Source organism: Apodemus sylvaticus, chromosome 10 (genome assembly GCF_947179515.1).
Source record: "Apodemus sylvaticus chromosome 10, mApoSyl1.1, whole genome shotgun sequence".
NCBI classification, from domain to species: Eukaryota; Metazoa; Chordata; class Mammalia; order Rodentia; family Muridae; genus Apodemus; species Apodemus sylvaticus.
Genome location: NC_067481.1, coordinates 46,318,830 through 46,343,776, shown reverse-complemented (window position 1 = coordinate 46,343,776; position 24,947 = coordinate 46,318,830). Strand labels below are relative to the sequence as shown.

At 38.3% G+C, this 24,947-nt stretch overlaps 1 protein-coding gene across 5 annotated transcripts in view; it reads left to right on the top strand.

Annotated features, from left to right (window-relative positions):
* The window catches only part of Ssh2 (slingshot protein phosphatase 2), a 260,142-nt gene that overhangs the window by 204,374 nt on the left and 30,821 nt on the right, over positions 1-24,947 (top strand). For 3 of the 5 annotated variants that reach the window (XM_052196435.1, XM_052196429.1, XM_052196433.1), the window contains 4 exons: positions 8,454-8,575; positions 16,424-16,492; positions 17,456-17,521; positions 21,112-21,306. In XM_052196435.1, the coding sequence (XP_052052395.1) occupies positions 8,454-8,575; positions 16,424-16,492; positions 17,456-17,521; positions 21,112-21,306 (452 nt within the window). The remainder of the gene's footprint in view (positions 1-8,453; positions 8,576-16,423; positions 16,493-17,455; positions 17,522-21,111; positions 21,307-24,947) is intronic. The other 2 variants (XM_052196430.1, XM_052196434.1) reach the window with 1 other exon arrangement.

Sequence of the window (24,947 nt, the reverse complement as noted above, 5' to 3'; positions counted from 1 at the left end):
CATAAGTAACTCCATGTGTACTCTTTGGTTGATGGTTTTGTCCCTGGGAGCTCTGAGATGATGTGGAGAACAAGGAACACTCCTCCACTGCTGGTGGGATTACAAGCAGGTACAACCACTCTGGAAATCAGTTTGGTGGTTCCTCAGAAAACTAGGCATAATACTACCAGAGGACCCTGTTATAACATTCCTGGGCATAAACCCAGAGGATTCTCCACCATGTAATAAGGACACATGTTCTACTATGTTCATAGCAGCCCTATTTATAATAGCCAGAAGTTGAAAAGAACCCAGATATCCCTCAATGGAGGAATGAATACAGAAAATGTGGTGTATATATATACACAATGGAGTACTATTCAACTATTAAAAACAACGAATTCATGAAATTCTTTGACAAATGGGTGGAACTGGAAAATATCATCCTGAGTGAGGTAACCCAATCACAAAAGAACACATATGGTATGCACTCACTGATTAGTGGATATTAGCCCAGAAGCTTGTAATACGCAAGACACATTTCACATATCAAATGATGCCCAAGAAGGAGGAAGAATAAAGTATGGATACTTTGGTCCTTTGTAGAAAGGGGAACAAAATACCCACAGAAGGAGATACAAAGACAAAGTGTGGAGCAGAGTCTGAGGGAAAGACCATCCAGAGACTACCCCACCCAGGGATCCATACCATATACAGTTACAAAACCCAGACACTATTATTGATGCCCACAAGTGCTTGCTGACTGGAGCTGGATATAGCTGTCACCTGGGCGTCTCTGCCAGTGCATGAGAAATACAGAGGGGAACACTCTTAGCCAGCCAGTAAACTGAGCACAGGGTCCCAATGGAGGAGCTGGAGAAAGGACCCAAGGAGCTAAAGGAGTTTGCAGCGCCATAGGAGGAACAACAAGATGAGTCACCCAGTACTCTCTTTTTCTTTTTAACCCAACCAAAACCCACTTTTTGCTTAAGCATTGAAAACAGCAATCCCACCCCACCCCCCAAAAAAATGTTTTCCTCTGGAGGAGTCCTTCTTTCCAGGCATAAATGTTACTTCAGTACTTAAGAAACTTCATTTGTTAAATAGGAAATGGTTTTATAGTGCTCTTCCTTATTATCAAACACCCACTTAAAAAATTAAATGAGAAGTCATGAATCTCAGAATACTTACAGTAGCCTCAGTGAAGTTTTTACAAAAGCTAAGAACTTGGCAGGATAATTTAAGAAAATTAGTTTTTTTTTATTTTGGTTTTATAAAATGTTCAATTTTTTTCAGCAATGAAAATAAGTTTACTTTTTTCTGAAAATAAGTGCATTGTGTGGGGTTTGGTTTGGTTTTCCAAATCAGACAGTTGTAAAAGGAATGAAGATGAATAACCATCCCCTTCCCTCTAAGAAAAACCATTCCTGGCTGTTTGCATGAGCACCTTTCCCTTCTGTCTTGTGTTTGCATGGGGTCATGTGTGAGCAGCTGAGTAAATAACAGCCAGGTTTAATTTTGTTTTGTTATTTTGCAAAAGTAAGAAACATAATGTATTTCAGCCTGTTTATCGTGGCTATCTTGCCATGTTAGTAAATTAATCATGGATTTGTAAGGCATTATTGACTGTGCTGGGGTCAGATCTGGAGTATGTTTTCTTGCTAGATAAGTGCTCTGCCACTGAACCATATCTTTAGCCTTGGTCATAGTGTTCAGTGATTCTACGTTCTAAGTTATAATTCTAATAGATTTTTTTATTTTATAACTTGATGTTTTTTATCCAGACACTTTCTCGGACTCTTGAAGATGGTGTTCTTTATTAATATTATATCTAAAGTCTATCCTAATCTTAGCTACTAATTTTACTTTGTTCTTTTGGCCAGAATTTAATGCTTACATACTTTAGAAAACCTTTCTTTCTAATGGATCAGGTGAGATGCTTGTCTAGACAGTGTATCTTTATAATGCAGCTTCCCTGAGGATAAATACTGCATGCAGAGGCATGGTCCAGACTCATGATGAAAATAAATTTAAAGCAAAGGTGTGGTGTGTGCTCAGGAAAACTATTTTCAGCTGTTAGATGATGGAAATGAGAAAATCTCTTTATGCAAGATAAATCTGTGAACTGCTCTGCTTAGGTTCAATGTTTAAGTTGGACTGAGAGTTTTTAAAAAAAAAATTTAATGATGAGCTCTTGATACTATATGTTAAATATTAAAAACACAGGTAATGCTTGCCCTGAATATCACTTACCAAAATGTCTTGGTGCCCACCTCTAATTTAGCCAGAAAGCAAGCATTATATTTAAGAAGATTTTTTTTGTTCTTTTATCAGCTTTGAGTTAGCCAACCATTTGCCACTAATTGGCATATGAACTGTCTTAGAACTGTCATAGCTAAAAAGAAAATGGCTTAGTCTGTACAGTTCTGAGGGAGTCTATCTCAGAAAATAGGACAGAGGATGATTGAGTAAGACACTCAGTGTTGACCTCTGGCCTCCACATACATAGGGCACACACACACATGAACATAGTATACTCACATATCTACACATACAGATAACTAAAGGAAAATGAGTCAAGTTTTATTTTAATTTGTCAGAATCACATGCCATTTATGTTTGCAGATAAAAGTGCTTCTAACACATTTGAGGAATTGAACATTTAGCTTAAAGATTGCTAAGGCATGCTCAAGTTTAAACTTGTGGTAATGTCTGAAATCCTGTTTATAAGAAATCCTGGGGCTGGAATATAGCTCAGTTGGTAGAGTGCTTGCCTAGCATGTATGATGACCTGGGTCCCAACTCCAGCACTGTGTAAACCAGGCATAATAACACTTGCCTGAGCCGGGCTGTGGTGGCGCACACCTTTAATCCCAGCACTTGGGAGGCAGAGGCAGGTGGATTTCTGAGCTTGAGGCCAGCCTGGTCTACAGAGTAAGTTCCAGGACAGCCAGGGCCATACAGAGAAGCCCTGTCTCAAAAAAAAACAAAGGAAAAAAAAAAAACAAAACACTTGCCTATAGTCCTTGCACTGGTGGAGATCAGAAGTTCAAGGTGATTCTCCTCCCAGGCTACATAAGCAAGATTGAGGCCCAACTGCTAAGTCTGATGACCTGAGTTTGATCCTGAGGCCCCACCTGGTCAGAGAGAACCATCTCCTACAGGCATGTCTCTAACTTCAACATGTGCACTATGATACACACACATCATTCATGTGCACACAATTAATATTTTTTTAAATCTGACTTCATCTGCATCAGATTCTCTGGTTAGAATAATGTGTGTGGGTCAGGGGGATGACTCAGCTTGGAGCACTTTTCACCAAGCCTAGCAACCTGAGGTCTATCCCCAGGACCCACATTAGCCTCTGACCTCTTTACACCCCTTACAAACACTAAATAAGTAAATAAATGTGATTTAAATGTAATGTATGCTTTGAGTGTTTTGTAAAGAAATCCAGAACTGCCTCCCAGTGTATCTCATGCGTATTTACTACTATCCATAGCTTTGTGTGATTAATGTTCCTCAGTATTAGTTGACTAACTCTAGACTGTGATCCATTTAAATGTTAGTTCCTCTTAGCTTCTTTTAAGTGAATTTTATTTTGAAATTTTCTCCATGGATCATAAAGTGTCAAGTACAGCCTGTGTATTTAGCATAGAATGATGGCATTTTGCTCTGGTTGTATTGGATCTTACAAAGAAACTTTAATGTAGCCACTTTGCTGTTTTTATTTCCCTAGCTTTTCTTAGGAACATCAGAACAGAGACATAAAGCTAAGCACATCACTTAACTGATAGAATGGTTGCCCTGCATCCTTGAAGCCCTGGATTCCATCTCTAGCACCACAGAAACTAAGCATGGTAGTAAACACCTGTAATCCCATCCCTTGAGAAGTGGAGGCAGAAGGACCAATGAAGGGTTATCCTTGAATATAAGATAGAAGCTAGCCTGGGCTACATGAAACTGTCTTTATTTAATTAAATTAATTTGTTTGATTTTTTTGAGACAGTAATAATAGAGCTTACATTTCACAAGGAAGAGAGCATGTCTCCCCTTCACCATTGCTTTCTCAGCTCATGAGCTAGCATCGTATATGCAATATATGTATAGCAGATATTTCAGATAAGTGTTGCCTGACAGCCATTTTGCTTTGTTTTTATGATTTATGCACTGACCTTTTGTAATTAATTAAAAAATTTTCCAGACAATCGAAGTAGAAAATATATCCCAGTAAATATATGATTCAGCTTTAGTAGCCATCACTCTTTTCCTGGTTTCTGTCATCCATTCCTCCTCCTTTCTCTTTTCATTGGAATATCTTAAAACAAGACTCAGGCACCATGCCATTTCATCTCAGGCATTTAGAGGCTCAGTAACCATACTGCCGTTATAAAACTAACAGATAAGCCCTGAATTTCATTTGTTCACATTATAGTTTCTGAAGGTACCTTAAATGAATAAGCAGTGAATTAGAACCTTTAAAAACTAAGACACTTCTGAAAAAGCTATATTTTATTGTAGAAAGCAAAGAGCAAGCTAAGGCAGAAGCAGGAGGATCTCTCTGAGTTTGAGGCCAGCCTCGTCTATATTGTAAGTTCCAAGACAGCCAGGACTACATATACAGACTCTAACTTAAAAATAAAAGAAAAAACCCACAAACCTTAAAGGACTGAAGAGAGTGCTCTTCCATTAAGAACACTGGCTGCTCTTGCAGAGATCCTGGGTTCAGTTCCCAGGACCCACATGGAGGCTGACAGCCATCTTTAACTACAGTTCCAGGGCATCTGACACCCTCCAAAGGTTCCAGGTGGGCATGAGATGCAATTACATGCAAGCAAAACATTCATCAAACACAATAAGTAAAATAAATGAATCTAGAAGAAGCTAGCGTTGTGGCACAGGCCTATACTGTCAGAATTCAGGAGACTGAGGTAGAAGGATTTCTGTCAGTTCAACCCTGGTGTACCTAGCAAAACTCTCTCTAGAAAAAAATAAAATAAAATAAAGGAAGCAGCCCCTGAAATGACTTCATGGGTAAAGTTCCTAGCCATGTAATATGGTAAAATGAATTCAATCCCTGTAGCCCACATGAACGTGGAAAGAGAAAACTCCACAAAGTTGTCCTGACTTCTACACATGCACCAATACATACCTACACATACACACAAACACAGTAATAATAAGTAAATCAGAAATAAGAGAGGGAAAAAAATCCCATTTGTCTTAGAGTTTTACTATTGTGAACAGAAACAATGACCAAAGGAACTCTTATAAGGACAACATTTAATTGGGGCTGGCATACAGTTTCAGAGGTTCAGTCCATTATCATCAACGCAGGAGTATGGTAGCATTCAGGCAGACATGGGACTCTGGAGGAGTTGAGAGTTCCATCTCTTTAACTTACTTTCTTTCTTTCTTTCTTTCTTTCTTTCTTTCTTTCTTTCTTTCTTTCTTTCTTTCTTTCTCTTTCTTTCCCCCGAGACAGGGTTTCTCTGTGTAGTTCTGGCTGTCCTGGAACTCACTCTATAGACCAGGCTGGCCTCAAACTCAGAAATCCACCTGCCTCTGCCTCCCAAGTGCTGGGATTAAAGTCATGCACCCACCACTGCCCGGCTAAGTTCCACCTCTTGTTCCAAAGGCAGCTAGCAGAAGACTGGCTTCCAGGCAGCTAGTACAAGGGTCTTAAAGCCCATGGCCACAATGGCACACCTACTCCAACAAGGCTACACCTAATAATGCTACTCCCTGGGCCAAGTATATACAAACCATCATACTGTTACATACATATATACAAACATGTGTTTGTATATGTAAATATCTGTTACATTCATTTGTACAGAGCCAGTAACTTCCCTGGGATAATTCTAACATTTTGCTTCATATTACAGTAGCTTGTACAAATTTTATCCATACGATTGGTGCTTACATTCATGTTCCTCATCTTCACCTCTTGACTCTATAGAGCATGTTTTGGCAGTTGTTATTGTAAATTCTACTCATGGAAACACATACTAGAATGGCTAGTGATCTTCTACCATGTACTAAGCACTGGCTCACATTCATTATTTTATAAGATTCTTTTTTAAAAAATTGGTAAAAACAAATTTTAGTCAGGACTATTTATTTATCTCTAAAGCTGGGAGACCTCAGTATAGAATTGGTCTTAATTGTAAACCCAGCATGGGCAAGCAAAATTTCATAGCCAGATGACAGAGTTGAGCCCTGAGTGAAGAACCCAGACTAAACTGACAAAACCTTATGCACTGAGGAAATAGGGAGTTGGTATAGGTAACAGTGTATGAGCTGGGCAGTAGTGCTCTCACCAACACTCATGTAGTAAAAACCAGATAAGACAGCATGTGCCTATACTCCCAATGTTGTCTGGGACAACAGTGTTGAGTCTAGACTCAATGATTCTTAGTGAAGAGATCCTTTCTCAAAAAATAAAGCAAAGAATAATCCAGGCTAGAGGAAGATACCCAGAATTGACTTCTAATTTCTACAGATACACACACATACACACACTTTATATAAACAAATATATTTTGTTAAAATCCTTAACTATTCTAAATTTAATTACAAGTGTTAAAGGACAAAGGGGAAGATTAATCTGTTAATACCTTTGTGCCAAATTAACTTAATAGAGTCTCCTACATTATTGAATCATAATTGAAACCTAAGCTGAATTCTAGACAAGCAAGCCACTAGGCTATATCATATATTCTTTATAAATACATTTTTCTGGACTCTTTACCTCAGCCAATCAAGCAATAGCTTTCTTCATTCAGACTGACCTCCTGTCTCAAACCTTTGCCTGCTTCTCAATAGTTCATTCTTTCCTGTAGTCAGTGCAGATTCAGTATAAATACTTAGTGATTTTCCTCTTATAATCTTCAGTATAAAGTTTTGGTTTGAGTGGAAAATGTATCCTATGGGCTCAAGATTTCAAAACTTGGTCCCCAGTTGGTGCTTTGTTTGAGAAATCAATAAAGCCTTGCTAGAGGAAGTTCATAGGGAGCAAGCTTTGAGGGTTTATAGGCTTACCCACTTCCAGTTTGCACTTTGCTTCCTGCCTGAGGTTAGAAATGTGATAGTTCAGCTTCCTGTTCTAGCTAACTGCTGGTATGTCTCCCCGACTATTATGGACTCTTCTTCTGGAATCCTTAACCCAAATAAGCTCTTCCTTCTAGAAGTCGCATTGGTCATGGTGTTTGATCATAGCAACAAAAAGTAACCATTACAATATGTTTTCACACTGAGGCCCAGCAGGCGTGTTTCAATTTGCTGCCTCACTTCCCTGCAGGTAGTTGAAAACCTTACCCATAGATAAGGGCCTTCTCTGGTTAGCATCTGTAGAGGCTCAGAGAACCCTCAGTATCATCAAGTTTTGGCTTAAAATGATTTCAATGATTTTTGTTGAACATAGGTCAGGGTGATCATATATCACTTAGGAGATGGTAAAGGATGAAAAACCTAGTTAGATGTCAAGGATTATCCAGTAGAGATGATGTAGATTCCAGATAAATAAATTTAGTGGGGGTTCTTGCTAAAGTTTAATTTTGCAGGAAATTGTACAGATAGATGTAGACAGAGTACAGGAGCCTGACTAAAGCTTGGTCAAACAAATCATCTTTACTAAGAGAAACAGATTTGATAAAAATGATTATTATCTTACCCCAAAGCTTGTGGAGATAGGTAAATACATATATAGATGCACAGACTATTTAAGAGATGTACATATAATATATTGATATATTTTATAAATCATTATATATTTGTTATAATATATGAATACTATATATTTCAGTAAAATACACATTTATAGCATTTTGAGTTTGACCAACTTAATTTATATTTATAATGACTTATCCTGTATATTTTTACTTTTCATTGAAAATAAATGTTTTCATACAATATAGTCTGATATACATGCAATATAGTCATGATTTCCTCTCTCTCATCTCTACACCTTCTTTCTCTCTTTAAAACAAACCAAATTAAACAAAAAGAAACAACAATGGAAATACACAAGAAACATGGACACATACACACACACACAAATCTGTGATAACACAAAGTCGGAAACTGTAATACACAAGCAAAAGTAAGGTTAAAAAAACAAACCAAAAAAGCAATATTGAGACCCCCTCAAAAAAAATCTCCAAAACTCCTATTGAGTTCATTTTGTGTTGGACATCCTACTGCTGGGTATGGGGCCTTTCTTAAGTGTGGTTTGTATGCACAGATTCTTAAAAACATCATAACAGATATCATTTTATCTCTCTCCAGTTAATTTAGTATTACATCAAATGTTTTATAGTTACTGTATGAGCTGAAATTTGAATTTAGGTCTCCCAGCTATTGGCTCTCTTGGTGGCATGCTATGAGATGCTGGTTTAAAGGGGGAAAAAAGATTAAATGATTTAAAATTTCTCTAAATGTTTTGTTTGTTTGTCATCTGTTAACCTCAGGCTGTAAGACTGGAAAGTACTTACCAAAATCGAACTCGCTATATGGTCGTGGTTTCAACTAATGGTAGACAGGACACTGAAGAAAGCATTGTCCTGGGAATGGATTTTCCTTCTAATGACAGGTATGATACCATAAAAAGTGGGGAAGGGGCATGAAAACTACTTTTTAGGGGAACTACTTTTTAAATAACCTGTTAAAGTTATTTAAGCTATTACAAAAGTGTCTTGTATAATTAAGCTTTTAAAATTCAAAATAAAGTGGGACAAGAAAGTAAGAGGGTGAGATTGTGCATGTGTGTTATTTTATCTTTTTGAAATAGAATTTCTCTGATGTAGACCAGGCTGACCTTGAACTCAGAAATCTACCTGCCTCTGCCTCCCAAGTGCTGAGAGTTAACATGTGAGCCACTATGCCCAGCTTGTATTCTTGATAATATGTCTTGATCACTATTCTATAGCCATGAGAAAAACACCATGACAACAACATCTACTTTTAAAAAGGATTTAATTGGGGTTTGCCTACAATTTCAAAGATTTAGTCCATTATTATCATATCATGGCAGGGAACATGACAGCAGGCAGGCAGACATGGTACTAGAGAAGTAGCAAAGAATTCTACATCCAGATCCACAGGCAGCAGGAAGAGAGAGCCAATGGGCCTGGCTTGAGCTCTTGAAACCTTAAGCCCCCCCAGTAACACACTTCCTCCAACAAGGGCACACCTAATCCTTCTCAAGTAGTGTTTCGGAAGTCTGAGAAGACCATTCTTATTGAAACCACCACAATATATATGTTTATGAAAATGGTTGACATATATGTATGAAAGTATCATAGTGGAGCCCATTATCTTTTACAGTGAGTACATGGTAATGAAATTTTTAAGTTAAAAAACAATTCATGACAACCTGAGGAGGTGGCTCAGGTGGTAAAGTGTTTGCCATGTAAGATCAAGTATCTGAGTTCAGTTCCTAGCAGCATGTGCCTGTAATCCCAGCAGTGAGGAAGTGGAGACAGTGTAATCCCTGGGACTTGCTGTGGCCAGTCAAGGAGCTAGCCTAGCCAAATCTGTGAGAGCCGAGTTCAGTGAAAAACTGTCTTTAAGGTGAAAAGCAATTGAGGAAGACACCCAAGGATGACCTCTGGCCTCCAAATGTATCCCATAAACATATGAACAAATGTACACACACATGGACACACAAATCAAGGCATAAAACTGGGAAACTAGGAAATATATTTTATTTTTTTGTTTTGTTTTTTTTGTTGTTGTTGTTGTTGTTGTTGTTTTTCGAGACAGGGTTTCTCTGTATAGCCCTAGCTGTCCTGAAACTTACTCTGTAGACCAGGCTGCCCTCAAACTCAGAAATCCACCTGCCTCTGCCTCCCAATTGCTAGGATTAAAGGCGTACGCCGCCACCGCCGCCGCCACCACCACCACCACTGCCCGGCTAGGAAATAAGTTTTGACCATGATCTTCAGAGACAGTGACACTTGGTGAAAGTCTTTGACTATTCCTAATTTACTCTTATTCTTACTCTTTACCTTTCTCTTAGGTACTAATGATAATAATTAAGTAAATGGAAACATAGCTCTGGGGTAATGTTTCTTTCTCCTGCCAATCTATTCTTTATTCTTTTTTTTTTAAGTTCTTCATTTTTATTTTATATATATGATGAGTACACTGTATCTGTCTTCAGACACACTAGAAGAGGGCAGCGGATCCCATTACAAATGGTTGTGAGCCACCATGTGATTGCTGGGAATTGAACTCATGACCTCTGAAAGAGCAGTCAGTGCTTTTAACCACTAAGCCATCTGTCCAGCCCCCAATCTATTCTTTCAATCAGTAATGCTCTACTTCGATAATCCAATGGTACCATACCTTTCTTGGTAATATACCACTGGTCCTGGACTCAAAACTCATACATACCTTGCTTCCTGTAATTAAAGATATCTCAGACAGAACCTATATCATTGTCATTGTTGTTCATTGGAAAGAGCGGGATGTATATCCTTAAAGCTTCAGGCTTTTCTGTTTTATTTCCCGACTGTTTCTGAAGAACCTTTGAGAAGACTGTGGAATGTGGCTGCTAAGCAGATCTTTACACTCTGAGATAATAAGCCTCAGGAAATCCTGCCAGATGTCTCAAACCTTTACTTCCTGGTTTAGAACTAGAATGGAATTCTGCAATAGCTAGGGGTGTGGCCCAGGCCTGCGCAAGCATACACACACACACACACACACACACACACGCACCGCACGCACGCACGCACGCACGCATGCACGCACGCGCACAAAGCCCTGGGTTTGGAAGAAGGGGTATAGATGACAATGACTGTCCTTGGGGGGGGGGGGGAATCTTAGTATCTTAGTATCTCAAGAAAGTTTCCAAAATCAGTGTTTACTCTAGTTTGTACATAGAAGTAGTCCTGCTTTGCTCTGTGTTGCTGCAATAAAACACTAACCAAAACCAACTTGGTGAAATAGCTAAGTGGGTAAGTGAGCTTGCTACCAAGCCCAACAACCTGGGTTCAGTTTCCCAGGACCCACATAGTGGAACAAACCAACTAAGTTGTCTTCTTCTAGCTTCTAGCATGCTACCCCATGTAGACAAAATAAAATGATTTTTTTTAAAAGTTTGGGGAGCTGGAGAGATGGCTCAATGGTTAAGAGCACTGACTGCTTGCTCTTCCAAATGTCCTGAGTTCAAATCCCAGCAACCACATGGTGGCTCACAACCATCCGTAACAAGATCTGACACCCTCTTCTGGAGACAGCTACAGTGTACTTACATATAATAAATAAACAAATCTTTTTAAAAAAAAGTTTGAGAGGAAAGGGTTTAGCTCACAGGTTATAATCCAGCATCTTGGGGAGCCAGGGCAGGAACCTGGAGTCAGGAACTAGAGCAGAGGCCATAGAGACTCACATTTAATTACCCACTATAGGCTGGCTCCTCCTACATCAATTAGCAATCAAAAATGCCCCATAGACAAGCTGACAGACAGTCCAATCAAGACCGTTATTTAATTGAGTTTCCTTTTCCTCTTCCCAGGTATGACAAGTTGGGGGAGGCCTGGGTTGGGGGAAGACAAAAGTCAGCTTGGGAAATGACTTGTGAACTTGTAAAGATCAGTATACCAGTTACAGCATTTAATTATATGCTCTGAATTTACAGAGGCTTGGCAATCATTTTTAGGAAGCTTTCTCTTGCAGTTTTAGCTTCTAGTGTTTTTCATAAGTAGCAGCCCTTTTAGTAAGAAAATAACTCATTTTTGAAAATGGTGACATGCTCCAGTAATCCCATCACTCCAGAGGCAAAGGCAGGAGAATTGCCAAGAAGGTGAGGCCAGCCTGGTCTATGTAGTAAATTTACACATAAAACTGTCTCAAGGACTAGGAAGTGGAGAAAATACCTACCTTTCTACATTCACTGGAAGTTTATGACCTCTGATTTGGACTTTTACCTATCTGGACCTGTATTGTCTAGTACATTTGCGACTTGACACCTAGCTATTTAAATAAGACTAAAATAATGACATGTAAGAAAAAATTCTCAGTCATAACTAGTCATGTTAGTAGTCATGTGTGATTGACAGCTCCCCTGTGGGACAGTTAGACAGAATTGCTGTGTCTATATTTCCTTTGTTCAGTTCCTCTTGACCCCTCAGTTGAAAACCCTGTAGAACAGGAACTAGAAGTCATGGAAATGAGGTAAGTCTTCCCCTGGAGGCTGGAGGCAGTAACTGCTGGCTCTGACTCTGGAGTGTTAGCCATCAGATGCCTGAGCAGACACTTTCCATGGGTGACTGGTAATTCATCCTCAGCAAACCACATCAGTTTGTTCTAATAGTCCTGTCTGCATCATACCTAACAGATACCATTGAGTTAACAAAATTTTAGTGTCTAGGAAATAAACTGGGACATGAAGAGCTAAAGACATAAAATCCTATAGGTCTTCCATTGAGTAGGCCTATTTTACAGTAAAAGAAATGCTGTTGGTTTCAGAATGCTAGTGCTCAGTTACTCTTAAAGGAATTTATTATTTTATATACCAGAATATGAAAATATGTTTCAAAACACCATGAAGTCAAGGTAGAAGACAGATTGTTTGATAAATACAAGTAGTGATGTTGCAGCCAATTCATTTAGCTTATTTTGAGAAGTGTATTGTAGTTTTAAGTGACAAAGTTTCCTATTTCCAACAATGTAAAGTTGTTTTTCAAAATACACTGCATATGCTTCAGGTTATAAAATAGCAGAGAGCTTTGTGGTATGGTATTCGCTTGCTGCTCCCCAGATTTTTTTTCCTTTGAGAAAAGTTCTCACTGAATCCTAGGATGTCCTTGAACTCAAGCAGCAGTTTGAACAGTTTTCATTTAGTATCAATGGTGCTTTTAAATCATTTGTATCTTGCTGCCTGATACCCTACATCTCTTCAGGTGCATTAGAACACCTATTCTAGGTTAATATTTGATGTTAATTTTATAGTGTAATGTATTAACATGTTATTTCACTTTAAAGATTTTAAATCTTTGGTCATTTAGTAATGAGTTGATTAATCTTCATGAATTTGTATATTTACTAAAGATTTGTTTGTTACCTATTTAAAATTTTATTTCATTATGCTTCAGTAAGATACATGGCATTGTTTCAATTTTTCTGAATTTGTTCGGGTGTTTTGTTTGTATACTGGGATGTTTTAGAGAGGTTTCCGTGGGCTGCTAGTGTTTAGGTGAAATTTTCTCCTATGGATATCTGTTAAGTCCTTTGTATGTATTATGTCTTGTAATTCTTATGTCTCTGTGTTTATGTTTTGTCTAGATGACCTGTCTATTAGAGAAATGTGATGTTAAAATCACCTACTTTTAATAGGTCTTTAATTCCAGTAGCATACTTTTTTATGACCTTAGATACACTAAAGTTTGATGTGCATCTATGTTTTATTTTATAATGTCTCCTTGATTCCTTGACTAACTGTTGAGAGAGAAAGATAGAAATTAAATATTTTTCTTTCTCCCATTTTTTTGAGGGGGTGTGAAAACAGGGGGAACAAAAGGGTGCCACTGTATAAGCCAATACCTAAAACACTGAAATTCAGTCTCCCAGGTACTTTGCCCACTGTGCCTAGCTTTATTTTAAATCTTTTAAAAATGTTTTTATTTCTACTTTATATATATATATGGGTGATTTTCCTGTATGTATGTCTGTGTACTGTGTGCTGTGTGTATATGGTACCCATAGAGGCCAGAAGAAGGCATTGGATCCTCTGGAATTGGAGTGACAGACAGTTGTGAGCTGTCATATGATTCTAGGAACTAAACCTGGGTTCTCTGAAAGAGCAACAAGTTCTTTTAACTGAGCCATCTCTCTAACCTTTTTAAATCTTTTTTTAATTTTTTAAAATTAAAACATAATTACACATGTTCTGAGAAAATGGGGAGGGGGGGGAAGGGAAGCTGCAGTTGCAATGTAAAGTAAATAAATAAATAATAAAACAGGAAAGGAAACATAATTACATCATTTCCCTCTTTCCCTTTCCTCCTTCTAACCTTTCCTGTGAAGCTAGGTTTTGTAACATACTTTAAAAGATGAACTTAAGGCTGGGAAGAGTTAAGTAACTAGTCAGAGTTTCAATACCAAAAGAGATTCAATCCAGATATTTGGCCTAATAGATACTTATTGAATAGAAACTATTTTTAGAAACCCCTCATATGTTTTCATATACTTGATCTTAAAACAGGACAGTAAAGGTTATTTTGTCCCTCTTTTATAGATAAAGAGACAAACCCAAGCAATTAAATCATTTGTTCAAGACTACACAGTTTAAAGGCTGAGGAGTGGCTCAAAAACAGAGAGCTCTGGCCTAGCCTGTGTAAAGCCCTGGAGAAAAGTTATTACTGCTAGAACCCAGGTTCCAGAGTCCATCTGACTGAGAGTCTTGATCTACACCATTCCACTCCATGTCCAGTGTTCTTTCTGGTATATTATGCTGTCTCTGTAGATATATATTGGGAGGGAGAAGAGGAAGGATCCTTTGGAAATATCCAGAAGCAGGAGGTAGTTTAAGATACATCCTTAATAAGGGGCAAAAGAGATGGCTAAGCAGAGTATGCATTACTCTTGCAGAGGATCCAAGTTTACTTCCCAGCATCAACAGTGGTTACCTTACAACTGCCTATATAGTTCTGGCTCCAGGAGATCTGAAGCCTCTGGCCTCCACAGGAATCTGCATTCATGTACACATGCCCATGAACATATGTGCATACACATTCATGTATTTTCAAAATGATTTTTGTGTGTGAGGTAAGAATCTTAAATGTCATCCTGACTTGCCTGAAACTTACTGTTATAGAGCAGACTGACCTTGGACTCACAGAGGTCTGCCTGCCTCTGTGTCCCAAATACTGGAATTAAAGGTGTGTGCTACCATACCCAACAAATCTGAAAACTTTAAATATCCTTAAAGATGAAAAAATGGACAAAAATGATGAAGGTTGTCCAGAGAACTAGAGTCACAGAGCATACAATTAATTGATCAGGAGTCCAGGGCTTCCTGCATCAACCTGTTCTATTCATTTAGAGCCAGTTTCCTTCCTAGGATGGTGTGTGGCTGAACCAAGGGCAGATCACATACTTTACCACTGAGTTACAACCCCTAGAACCTGAACACTATTTTAGTATTCTATGGTACGAGCAGCCTTTTATTGGTTGCTGACATCCCTATTCTACATTTCAGCAGTGCTAGTTCAATATATAGCATTATTTTGTCAGGTGTGATAGCATGTCCCTTTAATTTCAAGGTAGAGAAGCCTGAGACAAGAGAATTTCAAGTTCAAGGCCAGTCTGGACTATATAGTCAGACTCTCTTAAAACAGGAGGTTGGAGATATGACTCAGGAGTCCTCTTCCAGAGGACTCAGTTTTAATTCCTAGCACTATGTGACAGCTCATAACCATCTATCACTCTGGTCCTAGGGTGATCTAATACCTTCTTCTGGCCTTCATAGGTACCAGACATGCAAATGGTACACAGACATACATGCACACAAAATGCACATAAAATAAGAATAAAAATTATCTTTTAAAATCTCATATGTACTCATATTCACATACATAAGACCAAGGACTTATTTAAATTGTATTTTTATTTCTCTAACTTGATAACAAGCCATGACTATTAGTTCTGTATGTTTTTAATTCCTTTCCTTTTAAGACTGTTGTTATATTGTTCAGTATATCTTAAAGTTGAATAAATAATTTATTCTAAGATCTTGAGCAACCAGCAATAGTTCTTGACATTAAAACTAGTCCTTGAGAACAATTATGGTGGTACATACCTATAATCCCAGCACTCAGGAGGTGAAGGTAGGAGGATCAAGATATCAAGGACAGCCTCTGCTATGTGGTAAGTTTGAGGCCAGCCTGGGCTACATGAAACTTTGTCCATGACTCCCATCCCCTCAAAAAATAAAAGGATAAAATCCTTGGAATTGATTTGGATACTGTATTCTGGGGAAAGTCCTACCAAATGTAAGTCAGCAGTGATCAAAGTAATTCTGAGAATATGTATGGGATTAATAGTAGTATGGTAGAAAATTTTCTGCTCTACCATTTATGACACAATTTATTGCTTAGAGCAGTGGTTCTCAACTTTCCTCATGCTATAACAATTTAATACAGTTCCTCATGTTGTGGTGACACTCTGCCATATAAAATTATTTTTGTTGCTACTTTGTAACTGTAATTTTGTTACTGTTATGAATTATAAATATCTGTATTTTCTGATGGTTTTAGTCCACCCCTGTGAAAAGGTCATTTGACCCTCACAGGAATTGTGACCCACAGGTTGTGACCCCCTGTATCATCATTAGGGTAAACCATTAGGGATTATCCCTTGTTGAAAGTCAATAAATGATGACTGCTTCCCAGAATAACAGGAAGTAAGTTAGTGATTACTCCTTGTCTTACAGTAGCACTTGTACCATGGGCTTGGTCTTGCCTCTCTGGAGTGACACCCTGATTCATTTGGATGGTGATGGGTAAGCACTTTCTCTTTTCCCTCCTACAGAAAGCCCAGGAATGTGGCTCCATCTTAATCTTGATGGTCATTCATTCAGCTGAATGGGAGGCCCATTGTGGCCAACTAAACTGACGTGTCAGCAGCTCAATAAGGCCCTAAAACTGCCATTTAGTAAAGTATAGTAAAATACAACTTTCCAGGGTCTCTCACTTCTGTTCTTTTAAGCCATGTTAGGAAGCCAGGCAAAGAAGTAATTTGTTGGTTCACCCTGCAATGTGAACATGTGGGACTGCTCTTGTCGTATTCTCCCAGAGGGTGATGTGTCCTGTTTCAAATAACCTTCTGCGTCCCCTGCCAGCTGTCAGCCCGCTGTATAACCCCTCTCCTGAGCCAGTTCCTTCCAGTCAACCACCCCCACCTCCTGGTGTTTTTAGAATGCATTCCCAAGAGACTGAAATGTTTGCTCCAATTTATAAAACCCAGGTCAGGTTTGCTATGAATCAGAGGCTTCCAAATAGAAATACTTTAATTTTGCCTAATAGATAAAATCAATTTCTTGAAGCTTTTCTTTATTTAAATTTATTTTTGAGAGTTTTGTATCTAAGTACTGTATTTATATCATTTCCACTCTCTCTTCATCTGTTCCACCGCTCCCTCGCAAATCCACAGCTACTTCTTTAGTTATTATTATGAATATATATACATATATTTATATATAGCATGCTGAGTCCACCTTGTGTTGCTTATATGTGTTTATGTCTGGAAGTGACCACTACAATTTGGTTACCCGGCAGGGCACTTGTCCCTGGAGAATACTTTGATTCTCTTCTTCTCAGTTGCCATGTTGAAGCTTTTCAGTCACACCCTACTTCTAATCAACTTCTAGATGAAATATTGTTTCTTCTATTTAATCAGTCAGCTGTTGTAGCAAACTTGAAATACCTGACCCTGTGGACTTCTGTCTGTTCTCTTTTGCTCTTAGTGGGTTCAGCGTATCAACAGATAACAGAGTTCACATATTCAAACCAGTATCTGTGCAAGCAATGTGGTAAGATGGCTTTTGATATCTCTATAAAACTGTGGATTTTTTAAAAGTTGTTCTATTTTTAAAAGTCTTTAATTTTATTAAAACAATGTTTTCTGAAAGAAGAACTATTTGAAATAATAACAGTTCACTATAAGAATGCTGTATATGTAGAGGGTGTGTGTGTGTGTGTGTGTGTGTGTGTGTGTGTGTGTGTGTGTGATCTGTTTGCATGGTAGCCATGGTTGAAGGTGGCCCAGAAATACAATTTTTAAGTTTTCATAATGGGAAGCTTTGTGCATTGGTGAACAAGTGAAATACAGAGGAACTGCTGGGCTCTAGAAGAGATGCTAATGGATTATCGAAGAGCCTATTAGAACTATGTTTCACACTGACCATGCTTAGTGTGAGAACTACGTCTGTGTTTTACTGCTATGCACTAGCTTTTAGCTTCATAAGATAATCAAAGATAAGCATTGACAGAGTTGCATTATAGATGAATTTTCTTTTAAAATGCTAGCAATTATTTGTGTAATACAAATAAAACTTAAAGAAACCATTGTTAATAACCAACCATAAACTGACACTTTTAAGTTATTCCCTGTGTGCCAGATGTTTTGATTGCCTTATATTTAATCATTACACCAGTACCACAGAGCAGTGTTGTTAGCACCCTGTTGTGGATGAGAGAACCAAGCATGGCTAGATACCTGAGAGTATCTTATTTATACAGAATAGACTCTTGTTCACTTATCTAGAAAATGATGTAATATAACCAGGGAATAATGTGACTTGCAGATCAGTAGCCTTTAGCTTCTGGTAACTAAGGTGTTTCATCATGTGAGCATAAGGGTCTGAATTCAGATACCAATGCTCATGTAAAGCCAGGCGCAGTGTTCATCTGAAACCTTAGTGTTGTAGGGAATTGGGGAAGAAAAAGGACATGGCAGTCAGTCAAATCCCCGGAGCTTGATAGCCCGCCAGTCTAACTGAATCAGTGAGCTCCAGGCTCAGTGAGGTGTTGTGGCCAGTAATTAGGCAGACATCAATTGAGGAAGACACACAACATTGACATCTGGCCTACCTGAGCACACATATACACACAAATCTGTACATACACAAACACTCATACCACACACACAAACACACACACACACACAGACACGCACACCAAATAAATAAATTTCTGCTTCTCATTCTACTGCCTGTTCTATAGTAGAAGCCCCTCATGAGGAGGAGAATGGATACATAGAAGGCAAGCAAAGCAAGCAGTGAATAATCCAGCAATTAATCTAAACCTGCATAGCAGAAGTGAATCTTCATTGTCACTGAGCAATTACCTTTCTTAATATTTCATGAAGCAACTGAGGTGGGATGGTCTTAGATGTGTTTAGACTACATTTATAGATTTACAGTGTAGTTCACAGGTGAAATTTTATGGAAAACTTAATGACCTCCTTTGACTAATACTCAGAAACAGTTAACCTATCTATTCCCATGCAGATAGTAGAATGACAGTGCTTTTCACATATATTTTGAAGGGGAAGACAAAGCAACCTTAAATCAAGTAATAATCTCAGATCAAGAATTGATATTGTCAAATAAACTGACTAGTCATTGTTCTATTAACTTTTTGAGAAATATTGAATTGAAAGTCATATAAGAGAAATATTAGTGATGAATCAAAGCAGTATTTAGACCAGGTGTTTCCTTAACCAGACAAGAGTTACTATAGTCTCCCATTCCTATATGTCGCCACTGTATCTGAAGCAGCTAACACTGAGTATGTTATAGTTGCATCAGATCTGTAAGGTATGATAGTAAAACATGAATTTCCAAATAGAGTATGCATGGAATCTCTGGAGTGCAATTGAAATTCTCTGAGCATTTGCCTATGTTGAGTAATAGAAAACATCTTAGGAGACTGACAGATGACTCAGTCAGGTAAGTGTTTGCTGCACTAGTATAGAGACTTATTCAGTCTGAAATATCTACTTTAAACACACACACACACACACACACACACACACACACACACGCGCGCGCGCGCGCGCGCGCGGCTAGAGCCAAACAAACCTGAATCTAATTGTGCTTCCTGCATGCTACATGAGCACCATACAACTTTTATGTTTTGGTTTTAGTTTTTGGCTCTTGGAGGCAGTCTCTACGTGGCTATGATTGTCCTGGAACTCCCTAAGTAGCCCTAGCTGGCCCTAACTCAGAGATCTGCCTGCTTCTGCTTCCCAAGTGTTGGGATTAAAGCCTGGAGCTACCACACCTGAACAACTATAGAACCTTTTCAAAATGAGCATGGATCACTTTTCTTAAGAGAGGAAAAAAAAAAAGGTATTTAAAAAAAAAATCTAAGATCTTTGAAATGGCTTAGCAGGTAAAGTTGCTGGCCAGATACTCTTGGTTGAGGAGGGAGCTAACACACAGAAATTCACCTCTGAACCCCAATGTTAGCTACTATGGCACAAGGACCCACTCAAACATTTTTTTTTATTTTTAAAGGTGTTATACATTGACTCGATAATTAAAAATATTTATTGCTCTTTCAGAGACCCTAAATTCAATTTCCAGCCCTCAAACAGCGGCTCATAAACTGTAACTATAGTTCCAAGGGATCCTTCATCCTCTGCTGATTTCACAAGCACACATGGTGCACAGACATACATGCAGTCAAAATACTCACACACATAGAATAGTAAGATAAATAAGTTAAATGTTTTAAAGAAAAATATGTAAATGAATGGCTATGGAATTCTCTTACACTTCCTTTTCCTTTAAGAGAAAAAACATTAGTTTATATCCAATAAGACATTTATTTGAGCTTCATCTATAATATGGGTCTTTCTTTTTAAACACTGGAGATAGACCAATAAACAAACTGTAGAAGGTCCTAGGTTTTGTGTAAGTTACTTCCTAGCATTTCTTTTGTGTGTTTTGTTTATTTTCTAGCATTTCTGGCTTTAGTGTAGGTAAATAGAAAAAAAGATAGTTTTTAGTTTTGTTTACCCCTCTTGGGTTTCTGAGTTTAGAGTCAGGAGCTTTAATTTAGTCTCAGTGTATGTAGCCAGAGCTATTCTTAGAAGGTAACTCATATGAATGAATAAATGGTTTAAAGAACTAGGAGACTAAGATAGCAAGAATGGTAAATGTCATTAGATTAGTACTCCCTGAGCACCAAAGCACATAGCCCTGTGGCTTAGGAGCATCTGCCTATGTGGTCCTTGTGGAGCCCATAAGAATCATAGACAATACGCTATCACATGATTCTGTGCCAAAGAGAAACAAATTTTAAATAGTTAGTTGTTAAGATTTTTGTTTGCTGATGACACAGTCACAGCATAAGCCGGAGGATAAGGACATGCTGCCGTAGGTCTAGACCTGCTTTTCACTGGAGAGTTAGTTGTCAGTTCTCTTCCCCTCCCTCAGCTCCTTGCCTTGAGGATGCAAGCAAAATCAGAGACCCTTGACTCCCTTGGAGGGAGAAATTCTCCAAAGAATGATACTCTGTAAAATTTAAAAAGTAGATGAGTTTGAGACAGAACTGATTTTATCCTTTGGTACCCCATAATTTCATAGTGCTCATTTCTAGGCTTGTCTTTCAGGTCTGCACTACAAAGTTTGCACAAGGCTTGTGAAGTGGCCAGAATGCACAACTACTATCCCGGCAGCCTTTTTCTCACTTGGGTGAGTTATTATGAGAGCCATATCAACTCAGATCAGTCCTCAGTCAATGAATGGAATGCTATGCAGGACGTGCAGTCTCACCGGCCTGACTCTCCAGCCCTCTTCACAGACATGTAAGTCAGCTTGCTAAGGACTGTGGAAGCCCATGTCCTAAACAGCAAATTCCTTAGGAACCAACCCTACACCATATATGCCATACCTGAAGAATCTCCTTCTACTACCTGCAAAGGCTGAGGAATTTCACTCCTGAGTACAGTGGCGTGTCCATAATCAAGAATGTAATGCTATAAAAATCTATTACTCAGATTCCACTCTTTTGAAATTTGAATTTAGAGGAATTGGCTATGAAAAGGATCGTTTGATAAGTTAATAGCAAGATGCTTTTGAAGGGTTACCTAAGAAATTAAGCTAACTTTCAAAGGAGAACACTTGCTCCTATAGATGAAATCCCTAGTTGATGTCTTCTCTTTTTTCATTTACTGTTGCATCTGAGGCAGTTCATACTCCTTGGGACTGGAGGTGCACACCTTTAATCTCTGCACTCAGGAAGCAGATGCAAGTGGGTCTGAATTCAATGTCAGCCTGCTCTACAGATCGAGTTCTAAGCCATCCATCTAAGCTACATAATGAAATACTGTCTCAGAAAAGAAAGATGGAAGAAAGATGTTTCCAATCTCTTTAAAGGAATATCTGGGTTAAATTTATTTATATTAAGTTGTGGTTTTATTTTATGCCAAAAAGAATTAAAACATCATTTGATTTAAAAACAAAAACAAAAACAGAGTTGTTGATTCTAGAGTTGTCTTTCCAGTAGACCTAGTCCTTTCAAGATATCATAGTAACAACCAAATATAAGAGAATCTCTGGAAAATAATGTTCATGATTTTATGTTGTAAAGCTTGTTGGTGGGCTTCAGAGGAATGAATGTTCCATCCACCTCAATAGAGAAGAAAGTTCTTCACAGCCTGGGATAGTAGCACACTGCATACTTGGGAGACTTAGACAGAGGGTTTCAAGTTCTAGGCCAGACTACATATAGTAAAATATCTCAAAATAAATATCTCAAAGAATAAATATTCCAAAATCAGTAAACTAATGTTTTTCCTTCCTGATTTTTCTTTTGTTTGAGATGTTGGATCTGTAGCACAGAAGGAATTGCTTTACATTCCTAAGCAAAAACAAACAAAAGAGTGAAAGATCCTGTCACCCAGTAGACACTCACTGAATTTTAGTTCTTAGTTTTAAGATGTATTTAATTATCTTTGTAGAAAAGGACTAAATGGAGACCGTAGACGAGAGTATCAGTGATGTTGTACAGGATACAAAGAGTTGTCAAAGAAGGAAGGAACCTCAATTGAGAAAATATGGATACCTCCATAAGATCAGCCTATAGGCAGAGCTGTTGGACATTTTCTTCTGTAGTGATTGATGGGGGAGGGCCCACGGCCCACCCCATTGTGGGTGGTGCCATCCCTGGGCTAGAGGTCCTGGGTTCTGTAAAAGAGCAGGCTAGGCAAGCCATGAGAGGCAAGCCAATAAACAGTACCCCTCCATGGCCTCTACATCAGCTCCTGCCTCCAAGTTCCTGCTGTGTTTTCATTCCTGTCCTGGCTTCTTTTAATGAAGGACTACCATGTGGAAGTATAAGCCAAATGAACCCTTTCCTCCCCAACTCACTCTTGGTCATGGTATTTCATCACAACAATAGTAACCCTAATTAGGAAATGGTTATATCTGGATAGAGTGATTTTTAGTTTTGTTCTCTCTGTATTTTTACATTTTTTCCAGTAGCATCAAGGAAGGGAAAGTGATTGTGGGCTATAATACCTTTTCTGTGCCCTCTTCCTACCCAAGTTAACTTCAAAAGTCTATAAAAGGATAGTAAGAATACAGGAAAAAGTGCAGCAAAATGTATTTACAGTTTTTACTGTGAACAGTTTATATTTGTAATCCAAGACAGCTATTGTATACATGGAGTTCCCCGGTGAACACCTAATATTATTCCAGGATTAGAGAGGAAAAAGACCTTATTCAAGGTCACATCAACTGTAAGTATCCGAGCTATGATTAAACCTGGGTCTGTCTGCTGCTAAACTACTCCACTTTAGAATATAAAGGACTCAGAGAAAAACTGCTTAACTAGGATATCAAACCCATGTGTGCACACAGCTGCTAAAATCTGTTTTTATCAACACATCTTTTCAGTGGAATACTGTCGTTACACATTTCCTCCTACACTAGCTGTGTCTAGAAAAAAATGAGGCCTCGATAAGAATTGTCCTCCTAGTCACCACAAAAAGGCCTTGTTGAGACAGCTCAATGTTCGCTGTGTGCTGTGGTTTATGAGAAACTGAATGCCTAAACGCTGTGGGGCCCTGAGGGTATGGAGATGCTGCGTGCAGCCTTGCAGATTACCAAGGCTATTTTTGCAGCCAGTGATAAGGCTGTAAGCGGCAGGAACAGGCAGGATGCCTGAAGGCTTAGGCCATGTCCGTTTCTAAATAAGGAGATACAGAACAGATACCTTTCTTGAGTAGGTAGAAACAAAGATGGAATATAAAGTACTCAAGTTCTCCATAATGTGAAACCGTGCCTCTAGAGAGAAGTATCTAGTCACTCTGAACCAATGGTTTTTTAGTAGTGAAGAATCACTACAGCCTAGGCTGATTTCATATTATGTTCCAAAAGTATATTTATTTTGTTTTGTTTTGATTGTTTGTTTGTTTGTTTGTTTTGAGGCAGGGTCTTACTATGTGGCACTGGCTGTCCTATAAGTTGCAGTGTAGACTAGGTTGTCCTCGAACTCAGTGTACTGAGACTAAAGCATGTACCACCACATCTGGCCTTGAGTAATTTTATTTAAAGAGTCAGAAAGTCAGAAGGCTAGAAAACAACACAATGCTTTAGATAGAGAGCTAGGCTGGACTGAGTGGTCTGATTTCTCTGCTATTGTATATGATTACCAGTGTATCTTATAACATATTTGTTTCCTTAACTATAAAATTAATATATAAAAACTTTACAGAAATGAGGAGGAAGGAAAGTGATACACATTTATAATCCCAGTACTTGGAAAACTAAAGCAGGAGGTTTGAAAGTTCTAGGCCAGCCTAGACTACATGGCATGACCTTGTCTCCAAAAACATAAAAATTTTCACACAGCTATTCTGAGTGTTTCGGATGGAACTATTCCATCTAAATAGCTGACCCCCTACAACTCATTTTTCAATAAAATTTGCCTTGTTGGAGGAAGATGGATAAGTTCTCTTTCTTTCCTAGCTTATAGACCCACAGCAGTGAATAATCAGAACTCTATAGCATTTTAAGGTCCAGTTCTATTGAGAGTCACACCACTAGGCTACCCAGATTGGTATTCTAGCTCAGTAAGTAATGATAGCCAAAGGCACTTAGTAGGACCGTAAGATAACTTGCTACACCCAGCTTGTCTTTGCTTCTTCATAAATCTGTATATTTATGACATATTCAAAATTGTTTAAACATACAGAACCTGTTAAAATAATTTTTACATGTTTATATTCTATATGTTTTGTTCTGTTTTTAATGTTGGTTGGTTTGGTTTGGGAGTGTTGTTCTTATTGTTAGCTTTAGTTTTTGGTTTTGTTTTAGGAATTGTCTCATTATGTAATGTCTATCCCACATTGGCCTGAAACTCACTATGTATTCGCTTGCAATTTTTATTTGCTTCTGCAATATAAATATGAGAGAAGACTAATAGTTTGGAAGCATAATCCAA